Below are 13,607 nucleotides of genomic sequence, written 5' to 3' on the forward strand. Positions count from 1 at the left end.
AAGTAAAAGCATTTATGGCATGAAATTAGTATCATTAGATTCGGTTTAAAATGTACTTTGATAATATGTTACTACTATTTTCTATATAATTGGTCAAAATTTTAAAACTTTGACTTAGAACAAAGGGTCTGTCTAGAACACATCTAGATGTGACATAATTATGTCACATCTAACTTTATGTCCACTATGTTTGTGGTCTATTTTTTTTGTCTTAGCCTTTTTTTATTCTTTGTTGCTGCGTTATTTGTAGGAGCTTAGATGTGACATCTTTAAAAAACATCTAGATGTGAATTAGACAAACTGTAGAACAAAAGCTAGATGTATATTTATTCACGGACGGAGGGAGTAGATGACAGTCGACGTACACGCGCGTGGGAGGCGTGCTCTCATATCCGACAACACACACCTACGAACTCTCACGCGGATCAATACTCCTGATTCCCCAATCTCCGCCACGGAGTACCGCCGCCGGCGCCATGTCCACCACCACTAAAGGTACAGCCGGCTACGACCGCCGCCGGGAGCTTCAGGCGTTCGACGACACCAAGGCCGGCGTCAAGGGCCTCGTCGACGCCAGCGTCACCACCATCCCGCCCATCTTCCACCACCCTCCCGACTCCCTCGCCACTTCTTCCACCGCCACCATCCCGGTCATCGACCTCTCGGGCCGCCGATCCGAAGTGGTCGGCGAGGTGCGGGCGGCGACCGAGACGGTGGGCTTCTTCCAGGTGGTCAACCACGGCGTGCCGGCCGACCTACTCGCCGAGATGCTCGCGTCCGTGCGGCGGTTCCACGAGTCGCCGGCCGAGGCCAAGACGCCGCACTACACCCGGGACCTTGCCAGGAAGGTCCGGTTCAACTCCAACTTCGACCTCTTCCAGTCGCCGGCGGCCAATTGGCGCGACACCCTCTTCTGCCAGGCGCTCCCGGACCCGCCGGAGCCGGAGGAGCTCCCCGCCGCGGTGCGGGGCGTTTTGCTGGAGTACGGCGACGCGGTGCGGCAGCTCGCCGTGCGGGTGCTGGAGCTGGTGTCGGAGGCCATGGGGCTGGCGCCGGACCGGCTGGAGAAGATGGGGTGCGCGGATGGCCTGAGCGTGGTGAGCAACTACTACCCGCCGTGCCCGCAGCCGCACCTCACGCTCGGCACCAGCCGGCACTCCGACCCGGCGTTCCTCACCGTGCTCCTCCAGGACGACATGGCCGGCCTCCAGGTGCTCGTTGACGACGACGGCGAGAAGCGGGCAGTGTGGGCGGACGTCCCTCCGGTGCCGGGCGCTCTGGTGATCAACGTCGGCGACCTGCTCCAGCTGGTGAGCAACGGGAGGCTGAAGAGCGTGGAGCACCGGGTGGTGGCCAACAGGAGCAGGGACAGGGCAAGGATCTCGGTGGCGGCCTTCTTCAATGCCGACCTGAGGCAGACGACGGCGGTGTACGGCCCCATCGAGGAACAGGTAACCTCGTCGGCGCCGCCGTTGTACAGGAGCATCACGGTGGAGGAGTTCCTCTCTCACTACGACGGCAAAGGCCTGGACGGTCGCCCGGCGCTGGACCATTTCCTTCTTCCTTGATCAGTGGTCGGTTTGAAACAATGCTGGGAATTTCTAGCTGAACTTGTTTTCTGAAATCAGATGCTGTCAAATGTTTCTGAAACACCGTAATGCAATCCTGAGCAGAGGATGTGTTTGCTACTACTCCTAGATTTTAGTATGCCAACTAATACAACCCAAGATTTTCTGAATATATGCTGCATTTGCAACATCTTACTAGCATCACTAGGAATATGGACAAACAAAATGGTAGTGAGTGCGTGACTATTCCATGATTTCAGTATCTATCTGGAGATGAAGACTCTGCATATTATTCACCCTAAAACTCAGTAAGTCAAGAGAAAGAAAAAATCACATGGACCATGAATCTTGCCACTATCATCTGTTAAAGTGTGGAACTAAATGTGCATCGCTGCAACGATTTTATTCCCGTTTAAGCACATCGAACTCAAAGGGAACCAAACAGTGATTAACTGTAGCAAGTTGAACTTCTGCTTGTGTTAAAAAGGGCAACTGAGAGGTTTCATGGCTTTCAGATTCTACTGGTGCAACATCTGACCACCAAGAAAGCATTGCTGATAGAAACGAGAGTACTCCTTTCTCAGACGAAAGACATGTAACATAGGAGTTTGATGCTGAGTTCACTAGCTCACAGTTCCAACTATTGACGGACAAAAGACATGCAAGAGAGGAGTTTGGTGCTGAGTTTAGTACAAGATCACAGTTACAACTTTTGACAGTGAACTAGTTGCATGACATACCATGCTGGGAATTACAAAGGAACATTAAACTACAAACAGAGAAACAAGCATTGAACTGCAGGCAACATAATATTCAGGTATCGGCACCATAAAAACAAGCAAAAGACAACACCATCTTCAGTTATTATCCTCGGATACCAAATTGGTAGAACCAGGGATCCTACCGGACCTGCTCCGTAGGTTGTAGGGGAAGGATGGAGTAGGGCGAGGCGATGAGCGGGCGTGCCGGCGGCTGGGCGCCGTCGCGTAGGAGGAGGATGGCGGCGGCGGCTAGGGTTAGAGGCGGCTAGGGTTCCGGCTCCTCTGGGAGCCGGGCAATAGAGATAATATTCTTCTTATTGCTTGATTCCAAAAAGAGTCTTACAGCCTATATTTATAACCTAGATAACTTGCATAAGAATTAACCTAAGATAACTTGCATAAGAAATAACCTAAGATAACTTGTGGGCTAAGATTGCCCGGTGGGCCTAGCTAAACCGGCCATAACACCTCGTCAGAACTGGAAGGACATGATATTGATATCACTGGAAGAGTATGGTCTTTGGCTAGAAAAGAGTTGTTGAAGGGATCGGCAATTGACAAGTCATGGGTATCCAAATAGTTATTCAAATAGTACGAACAATGTTTAAACTCGAACTCTGGAGAAGCTTCACTTTCCACTCCTAGCAACCTGTGCTGATCAGCCACCCATTTCTCGTCGAACTTCTCGCTAACGCCAAATTTGATCTCGTTTAGCACTTTCGCATTCAGAACAAAGAACTTGGCAAAGCTAACATCTTGCTCATCGCCTGTGTAATTCTTCAACACTAGTTTTTTTAGATGGGTCTCAAGGCATTTGATTGGAGTTATTGGATCACAATGACGCACATTGTTCATCTCTGCGTTCAAGTATTTGTTCCACTGGAAAGGAAATAAGACTTATAAGATACATGTGTTAAAAGTAATTGGTAACTAGACTAGATTATACATGTCAATCAATTCTTTTTGGAGTAACAAATACTCATTCACCATTTAAAGCAAGCCAAGATGAATACTCACCATAACATAAAGTATTTCCAAGCAGGGGAAAAACCTGAGGACGTCAAGAACTGCATTCAAATCAGTGCAAGCAAACTGGAGAGCCAAAACCTTCACTGTGCATATCGAATTGTTCAAGCTGGTTGAAACCAACCCCTGCCAAAAACAATGAGCATAAAACAAATGTATGAAGGTATGCCAAATGCAAGAGTCGAGAAGGATGCTGCTACCTGAAAGATTAGCTTTGCAATCTGAATATTGGAGGTGCGGGGTGACAAAGGGCCCAATATCTCCAGTTTAGGTGCCTTATTTACCCGGATATTCAAACCATCTGAGCATGGACAAAGCAGTCTTTCAAGGCAAGGGGTGTCCTCAATAACCAATTCTTCTTTGCCAACATGACAATGACTGAAGGCGATGCTCCTAAGAGTTGGCGAGCTAATGCGGAGGGGACCAGTATAAACATTTCCCTGCAGATATAGGGTCTCCAACACATGGCAGGAGGAGATCGCCCCATGGAAGACATCCTCTGAGATGGAAACGCTCCGTAGGGTGAGATGCTCGAGGAGGGGGAAATTCAGTAAAGGAGCGATCTCTTTTGGGACATCGCAGTGGCCGATTGTAGCCACAACGACAGTCGATGCGAAACGGAGCACGGATGATGGCAAGGAGCATCGAGCTGCTCGACACAAGATCGGGAAGAAGATATGGAGCTCCTGAAGGTTGTGCAGGCTTCGAGAGTGGAACCAGCTCTCAATCTGACTAAGTTTCTGGGCGTGCCCTTCTTTTTTCTGGCAGATGCAGGTTAAGCGGAAGTCGAAGCAGCGAACGGGGCCAGGGTGGTCGGAGAGGATCCTGGAGACGATGGGAGTCCTGCGGCGGTCGAGGCCCTCGGCGGCGGCACGACGGCTGAAAATTATTGGTGCTGAGGTTCTTCTTTTTACAGCGAAGGGGCAAACTGCGGCCGGTCCTGAGATTCTGGGCGTCGATGTTGAGAGGCGCGGAGCGCCAGAGGGGGCGCCATCGGCGGGCGATGACCTGCGTGCGAGCGCCGTCCTTGGTGGGGAGGAGGGAGATGATGGTGCAGAGGACGGCGTGCGGAAGGTTGCTGATGAGATCGCCGTCGCAGTTGTCATCCCGTGCCCGTTTCCGTGGCCTGCACCCGGCCGTTCCACCGGATGCGCGCTTCTTGGCCGCCGCCGCCGCCTTCTTCTTGGCCACGGGTACGGCGGCTGCCGCTGTCTTCTTGGCCGCCAGGGGCTTCTTCTTAGCAGCCGCGGGCACCGCTGCCGCCGCTGTCGTCTTGGTAGCCGTGGGTGCAGGCGCCGGCGCCGGCGCCGCCGTCTTCTTCTTCATCATGTGTGGAGATTGGCTAGGCGGAGAGTGTGGCATCTGGGATGAATTTTGGGGTTCTGCCGTCGTTTCGAGTGCAGCTGATGGGAGTAAATTGCATAAAACCACCACTTTGAGGGCTTGGTTTGCGAAAAACACTAAGATACAGATTCTCTGCAGAAAGCACCACGTCTTGCGTAATTGTTTTGCAAAAACCACTGATCGGCGGATCGGGCTGAGTTAAGTGAGTTTATGACAGGTGGGGCCCGTTTTTCGCGTACATGGCACTCCAGGCCGTCCCGACAGCCGTTAGACGGCGTTAGACGGCGCCGTTCGGTTCTAGCAGTCAAAAGAGCGAACCGTTACTCCTTCTCCACTCTGCTCGCTCGCTCTCTGCTCGCGCTCGCTCTCTTCTCGCTCTCGCTCTCTTCTTGGTCGCCGCACCCGTCGCCGCGGCGCCGCGGCGCCATGGTGTCGTGGAGTGATGGGTCGGATAGCAGCGAGCACACCAGGCAGTACATGAGCTCAGATTCCGACGACGGCAGCATTAAGGTAAGTTCTCAAGAGTTAGGGTTTGATATTTGGGGATTTCTGGAATGAGCTTCTTTTCAAACATTGGACCAAATCTCCGTCATTCCTTCGCACTCCAGGTTCCTGCTAGCACCGAAGACTCAGATTTCGAGGGCCCTGAGACAGATATGTATGTTTTGTGCCATGGACACGGGAAGGCAGCAGAAAGGCGCGTTGCTTTCGAAGGGATTCACACTGGCAGGAGGTTTCTTTGTTGTGCAGAGAAGGTATGGTTCCAACTTAACTAATTGGAAGTTGTTGATTAACTTAACAGATCTGTCATTTGTTTGCCATGGACATGTAATGTGGCACTCCAGCAGGCATTGTATTATAATGTGAAGTTCGGACAGTGGATTCATTAAGTGTTTACTCTGCCAGCATTGTTTAGTCTGGTTCTGGCAACATTGTTTAGTTAGGTCATTTTTTAACTCTGCCATGTTAGCTTATTTTAGGACAGAATATTCATGGGTTAGCACACCAGCATTGTTTAGTTTGGATCTGGCAATATTGTTTAGTTAGGTCATTTTTTAACTCTGCCATGTTAGCTTATTTTAGGACAGAATATTCATGGGTTAGCACACCAGCATTGTTTACTTAGTAGTTGTTTACTTTAGAGCATGATCTGAATTTTAGTATAATCTAGCCTATCATTGTAAGCAAGCCACTGTTATGTAATTCATTTTGTTAATACTCTTTTTTCAGGAAGGTAAAAACTGTGGACTAGTAGAATGGATTGATCCATCTTGGCCCACTACCCTTGAGAATGCACTATCCAAGTTGTGGTCTATGTATGAACAGAGTAAGATGGACAGAAATGAGCAATGTCTGATGCATTCATTTACTGTTCATGACCTGACACAAGAGAAGAAGAAACTCCAGGCCAGCTATGAGAAGTTGGTTGAAGATGTCAATGCACTTATGGATGCCCAGGAGCAGAGGGCAGTGATAGAAAGGAAAGATGCTGAAACAACCAAGTTGCAGGAGAAGTATGACACTTTGAAGAACATAGCGGCTGCTCAAGGTACTGTCATTAGGAACATGAAGTTGAAGCTAGCTGAAGAGAAGAAGAATTTGCAGATCCACATTGATGAGCTCAAGAAGACAGTTGAAGAGAGCAATGTGAAGCTGGAGGGGATCAAGGCCATCATAAATGGATAAGCAGTGCAAGAGAAGAATGGGCAATATCATTTGGCATTTGCTGACCTTTTGCAGGGTGTGGTTTGGCATTTGTTGTAATGATAGTAGTTTATTAACTATGAGTACTCCTGAACTATGGATATGTAATCTTAAGAAAGATGTTTGCATTTGAACTAGTGCTGAATGTGGTGCTATTTGAACTAGTGCTGAATGTCAAACTATGATTATGTATGGAGTTGAACTAGTGCTGAATTTGGTGGTATTTAGAGCTGGTTAATGTTATCTTAAGTAATCTGTTTGCAATTGATGATTTTTGCTTTAGTATGTTCCTGTTCAACTGATGATTCTGAGTTAAGTAGGGTCAATTAGGGTTGTTTTTGGCTTTTTATCGACGCCGAGGCATCAAGTAGGCCAAGTTAGGGTTTTTGGCTTTTTGTCGACGCCGAGGCATCAAGTAGGCCAAGTTAGGTTTTTGGCTTTTTATCGACACCGAGGCTTCAAGTAGGGTCAATTAGGGTTGTTTTTGGCTTTTTGTCGATGTCGAGGCATCAAGTAGGCCAAGTTAGGGTTTTTGGCTTTTTGTCGATGTCGAGGCATCAAGTAGGCCAAGTTAGGGTTTTTGGCTTTTTATCGACGCCGAGGCATCAAGTAGGGTCAAGTGATGGTTTTTTGGCTTTTTATCGACGCCGAGGCTTCCAGTAGGGTCAATTAGGGTTGTTTTTGGCTTTTTGTCGATGTCGAGGCATCAAGTAGGCCAAGTTAGGGTTTTTGGCTTTTTATCGACGTCGAGGCATCAAGTAGGCCAAGTTAGGGTTTTTGGCTTTTTATCGACGCCGAGGCATCAAGTAGGGTCAAGTTAGGGTTTTTGGCTTTTTATCGACGCCGAGGCATCAAGTAGGGCAAGTTAGGGTTTTTGGCTTTTTATCGACGCCGAGGCATCAAGTAGGCCAAGTTAGGGTTTTTGGCTTTTTATCGACGCCGAGGCATCAAGTAGGCATCAAGAATATCACAGCATCATGACTATCACAGCATCATGACTATCACAACATCAAGAGTATCACAGCATCAGCAGTACTACTAGAATGCCATAGTTTGACACAAATTGATCATCACAGGACTAATAGAATTCTAGAGTAGCATAACTGGAGTAGCAGAACAACACAACATAGTTCACAACACAACCAAAATGCCATAGTTTGATACAACATCAACACAACCAAATCACCATCATCACCATTTTGCACCAGAGGCAGTCAAGTAATCCTTCATTTTGTTGCTGGGCTTCCTGACTCTCTGGGAACCATCACTTGGTCTTGGAGGCATGAAAGCTAACCTTGGTCCCTTGGCAGCAGCTGATGAAGATTTGGTTGCTGGTGCCTTACCCTTGGGAGCAACTGGTGCCTTACTCTTGGGAGCAGATGATGAAGATTTACTGGCTGCTGCCTTACCCTTGGGAGCAGCTGGAGCAGCTGGCTGCCTCCTAGCTGGAGCAGTAGCAGATGTTGCCCTCCTTGCTGGAGCTGGACTAGCAGCAGATGTTGCCCTCCTCGATGATCCACCAGCAGTGGCAGCAGCAGAGGCTGCAGTCCTTGCTGGAGCTGGACTAGCAGCAGAGGCTGCAGTCCTTGCTGGAGCTGGTGTGCTTCTACTATCAGGTGGGTAAGAGCTGGTGCTTGGCTGCAATGAAACAAGTAGTTTAATATTAGTAAGCAACAAAGTAACAACAAATTTAGTCTTTCTCATAGCAGAGTGGTTACCTGATGTTTGTTCTTTCTCATAGCAAGTGCAGGCTTTAGAGCATCATGGCAATTGGTGTACCTATGGCCCACCTTTTTACAGTTGGAGCAGGTAATTGAGGCCATTCTTGAAGTGTCTTTGGGAGCTGGCTTCTCAAATTGGCCCTTTCTCCTCTTAGTCTGTGCTCTGCCCTTGTGTTCTTTGAAAACAGGAGCCTCAATGTCCAAACTATCTGTCCTTGGCCACATGTCAGGGCCAGGTACATGATATATTATAGGACTGTAAGCTGCCAGGTACATAGGTTTTTTGAAGAAATCATCAACAAAGTCCTCTGGCTGAAGCTTAGCCTTGTGTATAGCAGAAACAACATGATTGCAAGGAACTGCTGTCATATCCCACTTCTTACAACCACAAGTCCTATGTGCTAGGTTGACAGCATATGTTCTTTCCTCACTAGTAACTTGGTAAAGGTTGGGGCCAGCCATCAATGATTGGCAGTTTCTAGACCACTTCTTTGCTTCCTCCAATTTCTCTGCATATGTTGGACAAATCTCCCATCTGACAGTCTGAGTCTTGGTTCTATTTGCATTAAACTTGACCATTAATTTTGTTCTAATTCCATCAACCATGGTCCTTATTGGCTTAGCCCTGACATCTAGAACCCACTTGTTGAAAACCTCACTTAAGTTGTTAACTACTAAATCTGTTTTGCAATTTGTGTCCATGGCATGTCTGGCCCAAGTGTGCTTTGGGATTTTACTAAGCCAAGCCCATGCTGCCTCACACACTCATCCATTGCAACATTATAACCATGTTCAGTGTATGAGTAACTTGCTTCATCCATGTATTTCTTTAATTCTGGCCCTCTAAACCCAGCATTTTGAAAGTTCTGGTAAATGTGTCTGAGGCAAAACCTTTGTGGACAATTGGGAAAGACTCTGTTTATGGCTTTAAGCAGGCCCTGAGTGAATTTAAGTAAAGCTAACTTAGTGACTACACCTAAATGATTGTGTAACTACTACAAAGAACTAACTGATTGTGTACAAAAAGTAGCTACACCTAAATGCAACTAACTACTAGAAAGAACTAAATGAAAGCTAGCACAAGTGGATTTCATTACCTTCTGCCTATCAGAAATTATTGTGTAGTTGCCAAACTTCCCAGATTGGCCACCTAGTGCTACCTTCAGCTGATACAGAAACCAAGTCCAGGAATCTGTGTCCTCCTTATCAACAATTCCAAATGCAATGGAAAATATATTATTGTTCCCATCTCTTCCAGTAGCAGCAAGGATCCGTTGACCAGTAGTGAGCTTTATGAAGCATCCATCCAGACCTATAACAAGTTAACACATTAGGCAAACTATTTGAAAACACACATTATTCAAACACACATTAGATACCAAGGAATTACCTATGAATGGTCTGCAACCACTGAGAAACCCTTCTTTGCATCCATTTAGGCAATAGAATAATGCATGAAACCTAGGGTTTGTGCTTGGATGCTCCCTCAAATGTCTTGTTGTCAATATACACCTTGAACCTGGATTAGTATCTAGCACAGCCTGCAAATAATCCCTAATCCTGGTGTACTGGGCCTTCTGATCTCCTAACACAACATTCTTTGCTGCCTTCTTAGCCCTGTATGCCATGTGGGTTGATATTTCCACTCCATACTTGCTCTTTGTAGTGTTAATTATAGTAGTGATTGTTGTGCATGGGTCATTTCTGATTGCTTCCTCACAAAACTTTGCAACCCACTTAGCAGTAACTTTTGTGTTCTCAGACACTGAAGGACAAGTGTGCACCACATACTGCTTCCTTATGGTAAAAGTCTTCTCATTTGCAATCTGAGAAGCTGCTATATAAAAAGGGCATGTCTCATCTATGCATTGTGCTATAACCCTGTCACTGCAATTTCTATGGTACTCATAGTTCCTGTTCTGTGCAATGTGCATTGTTTGAAGTGCATTCCTGAACTGGTACACATCAATGAAGCAAAGATGCTTCACAAATTGCTCAGCTGGGTGAGCTCTCTTCTCATCATACCATAACCTTTCCTTCATCTTTTTAGCTCTGCTTTTCCTGCCATTGGGCATAACATATGCCAATGCCTCTGCACCATCATCATCTTCCACACCCAAGTCCATTTGTTTCTTGTCTTCATCAGAAGATGGTATCCAGTCCTCCTCTAACAACTCCTCTACACTTGCATGTCCTCTGCTTGTTGGGCCTTTTCTGTGTTTCTTCTTCTTTTTCTTCTTCTGTCCATCTTGCTCCTGCTCCAGATTACTCTCTTCCTCCAGAGTACTCTCTTCATCCTCTTCATCCTCTTCTTCACTTTCAGGCTCATATAGTGCATCCTCCTCCTCTGTCTCATACATTTCCTCAACATCTGTGTCCCCTTCAAAATGAAGGAGTGGATCTTCCCTCTGTCTTTTCATCTCCTCAAGCCTAGCAAGGATATCACCATATTCTTCCAAATCATCATCATCACTGTCCTCCTCATTATCCATCACTGCAGCTTTTCTCTTCACAGAAGTGACCTTCTCTTTATTTTTCTTATTCTTTCTAAACATTTGAATTTCCTTCCTCCTTGTCTCCTCCATAACCTTTTCAATTTCCATTTGCTCCTCTGAATTGTATACATGATTTTCTTCCACTTGTACATAACCTAAAGCAACTTGCTCCTCCAAATTGGTGCTATGCTGTGTTTGAAACTGTATGGGCATTGGCTCCACTTCTGCTGCTTCTGAACTTGCTGCTGCTACATGCACATCTGGTGCACTGAACAGCACTCCTTCTTCATCTATCTGATACAGTTTGGGCTCTCCAATTTCTTCTAGAGGGATTTGCTGCTCAATAACATTGGAGCTGGTGTTTACACTTGCAGCATTGAGAGAACTGGCCCTAACAACTGTCACATTCAATATCTTCTGATTTTGCAATGCTATGTTGTCTAGAATTTCCTCAAGCTTGTCATCATCATCTATTTCTTCCATTCCTTCTATCCCTAGCCCAGGATCCCTGACATAGTACATGTAATCTTTAAATCCATAACCTTCTGTTTCTATCAGTGCTACTAGGTTGTAAAATGTTATGTCTGACACCATCATAGATCTCTCAATGTTGTCTCTGTCATGGAAATGCATCCTCAATTCCCAAACCTCATCATCCAGACTGCAAATAATATAAAGCACTAATGAAACACTAATAAAACTAATAACCAAATGTAAACCCTAGGGCACAGGACAAACAAAGCACAACATCAGAACTAATCTAAAAATGTCAACCCTAGGCACAGGACAAACAAAGCACATAATCTGAACTAATCTAAATAATGTCCTAGGGCACATGACAACAAAATCACAACATTTGACACTTGTAGTGCATCTAATAGGATAGAACAATATGAACACTAACCCTAGGAGTACCCTCACAACGCAATTGAATGGAGAATGGGAAGGGAAGAGCAAAGAAAAGTGGATCTCACTATACGCCGCCGAAGGATGACGCGATGTGCTGGCTTCCCGTCGGATTGGCCTTCACCGCCGCGGGGAATGCTCTGGCCGCCCTGTATTCCATCGAATACTGCGGGTCCTCCTCCTCCTCTTCCTCCGACGGCTTGCTAGGGTTCGAGCTCGCGCACAGCTCGCCAGCATCTCCACCTTTCGCCGGACTGTGCATCTCTGTGTTTCTATGGAATGGCGACGGCACCAATGGGGGAGGGCGACGGCAGCGGGAGCGAGGAGGAGGGGGAAGAAGAATGGGGGAGGGCGACGGCGGCGGGAGCTAGGAGGAGGGGGAAGAAGAATGGGGGAGGGCGACGGCGGCGGGAGCGAGGAGGGGGAAAAGAGACAGATGCGGGAGTGGATGACTAAAGACGAGCCCGAACGGCGCCGTCTAACGCCGTCTAACGACTGTCGGGACGGCCTGGAGTGCCACGTACGCGAAAAACGGGCCCCACCTGTCATAAACTCACTTAACTCAGCCCGATCCGCCGATCAGTGGTTTTTGCAAAACAATTACTCAAGACGTGGTGCTTTCTGCAGAGAATCTGTATCCTAGTGTTTTTCGCAAACCAAGCCCTCAAAGTGGTGGTTTTATGCAATTTACTCCAGCTGATGGGGATGGATCTGGGACCGAGAGTGGGGAGCCGGAACGGGCAGCGTTGAAGGCTAGTCAGGTTGCTGGGCCACGCCGGGCTGCGATGGGTCGGGTCCTCGGTGTTTCTCCAAAATTGGCATTTGGATTTCACTCAAGTTCAACCATTTTTGAATAAAATGTGGATTACCCTAAAAAGGAATAAAATGCGAATGGTGCTCAAATCAGTCTTGAATTCAGACAGCACCGGTTTTTGTATAAAATAAAAACATTTTCTACCAACTTAGATGACGAAAATACTCAACTTGTGAGAATGATAGTGTTTCTCTTATTCCCTATGCCGCCGCAAGACACAAAGATTCTCGATCTCCTCTTCATGACAACATCCTCACATGTGAATGGTTGATGAGCTGAAGAAGTAGAACTATGTCCTCTTGCCGTCGTCGAGGGAGGAGACGGAGCGACACTCCTGTCCTCTCGTGGTCGCAGGTCGCCCAAGTCCCAAGTTTAAGTCGCACGCAGATGGATCACTGTTTGTAGTATATATAGAGAGATATAGATGAACTTAGAAGGTTGGTTTGGACTTGAGAGGAGGGCATGGTCCATGGCCAGAGGAAAGGTCATGTCATGGATTAGTGAGGTGGCAGGCAATGCCATGAATCAATGAGGTGGCGCAGGCCACACCGCATGATACATCCTTGCCATTTCCTTCCCAGAAAGCAAATTAAGTGGCATCGGTACCTTGTTGTTTTTTTCAACAACTTGAAAGAAAATTACTTGCTTTTACAATGGTCTCTATTCTTTTTCGCAAACTAACTTTCCATTTTAGCGAACTGACTTGAACTTTCCAAGTCAGTCGAGTCATCCTGTTATGCTTTCTTTGTGGATGTTTGTGATTTATCTTTCTAATCTTCATTCAAGCCGTCATTCTTTGATGTTCATTGGCATGGGCATGGGCAGTATCTTTTCTCTTATTTCACAAGAATATATAACAAGTGTGTGCTAGCTAGCGTCTACAAGCAAAGCAAATGGATCTGGTAAAACAAGGACAAATTGATCATGTATGTGACCAACAAGTCCTCCTTTATTAAATCCTCAAAGAAGTAGACTGACACATTTGGTTTGGTTGCATCTTTCAGCAACATGGTGTCATCAACCCATACATACATTCATTGGCTGATGATTACATATCTGTCCACATGTCCACAACAAGATATAAATGGAAAGCAACAACTCTCCAAAAACAATATTATGCATCATCCCAAGAACTAACCAACCAACGACCAACAACTCTTTCAGGACTTGTGTTCTAGATAAGATTGCAGCAAAGAAGAGGATCCACTCTTCACTAGCGGGGGTGGCCAATTAAATAGGGATTTTCCTGGACAACCAGCCCAGATAAG

At 46.6% G+C, this 13,607-nt stretch overlaps 2 protein-coding genes across 2 annotated transcripts; one reads left to right on the plus strand and one right to left on the minus strand.

Annotated features, from left to right (window-relative positions):
- The first annotated feature begins 357 nt into the window (after window positions 1-357).
- Window positions 358-1,756, plus strand: LOC109756641 (DIBOA-glucoside dioxygenase BX6). The gene has a single exon (XM_020315488.4). The coding sequence runs from the start codon at window positions 477-479 to the stop codon at window positions 1,566-1,568; it is 1,092 nt and encodes a 363-aa protein (XP_020171077.1). The 5' UTR covers window positions 358-476; the 3' UTR covers window positions 1,569-1,756.
- Window positions 1,757-2,228: 472 nt separating this feature from the next.
- On the minus strand, window positions 2,229-4,768 carry LOC109756640 (uncharacterized). The gene is made up of 3 exons (XM_020315487.4): window positions 3,556-4,768; window positions 3,347-3,481; window positions 2,229-3,208 (listed from the first exon to the last, which is right to left on the minus strand). The coding sequence occupies exons 1-3, from the start codon at window positions 4,459-4,461 to the stop codon at window positions 2,780-2,782; spliced, it is 1,470 nt and encodes a 489-aa protein (XP_020171076.1). The 5' UTR covers window positions 4,462-4,768; the 3' UTR covers window positions 2,229-2,779.
- Window positions 4,769-13,607: the final 8,839 nt, after the last annotated feature.

Source organism: Aegilops tauschii, chromosome 1, assembly GCF_002575655.3.
Source record: "Aegilops tauschii subsp. strangulata cultivar AL8/78 chromosome 1, Aet v6.0, whole genome shotgun sequence".
In the NCBI taxonomy this organism is placed as follows: Eukaryota; Viridiplantae; Streptophyta; class Magnoliopsida; order Poales; family Poaceae; genus Aegilops; species Aegilops tauschii.

What these genes read in the sequence shown, in the direction of transcription:
- LOC109756641 (XM_020315488.4), top strand. Translation starts at nt 477, where the DNA reads ATGTCCACCACCACTAAAGGTACAGCCGGCTACGACCGCCGCCGGGAG.
- LOC109756640 (XM_020315487.4), bottom strand. Translation starts at nt 4,461, where the DNA reads ATGACAACTGCGACGGCGATCTCATCAGCAACCTTCCGCACGCCGTCC. An exon ending in TTGCAAAGCTAATCTTTCAG is followed by an intron (nt 3,482 to 3,555) that starts GTAGCAGCATCC and finishes TGTTTTTGGCAG; the next exon opens with GGGTTGGTTTCAACCAGCTT. An exon ending in TGGAAATACTTTATGTTATG is followed by an intron (nt 3,209 to 3,346) that starts GTGAGTATTCAT and finishes TTTCCTTTCCAG; the next exon opens with TGGAACAAATACTTGAACGC.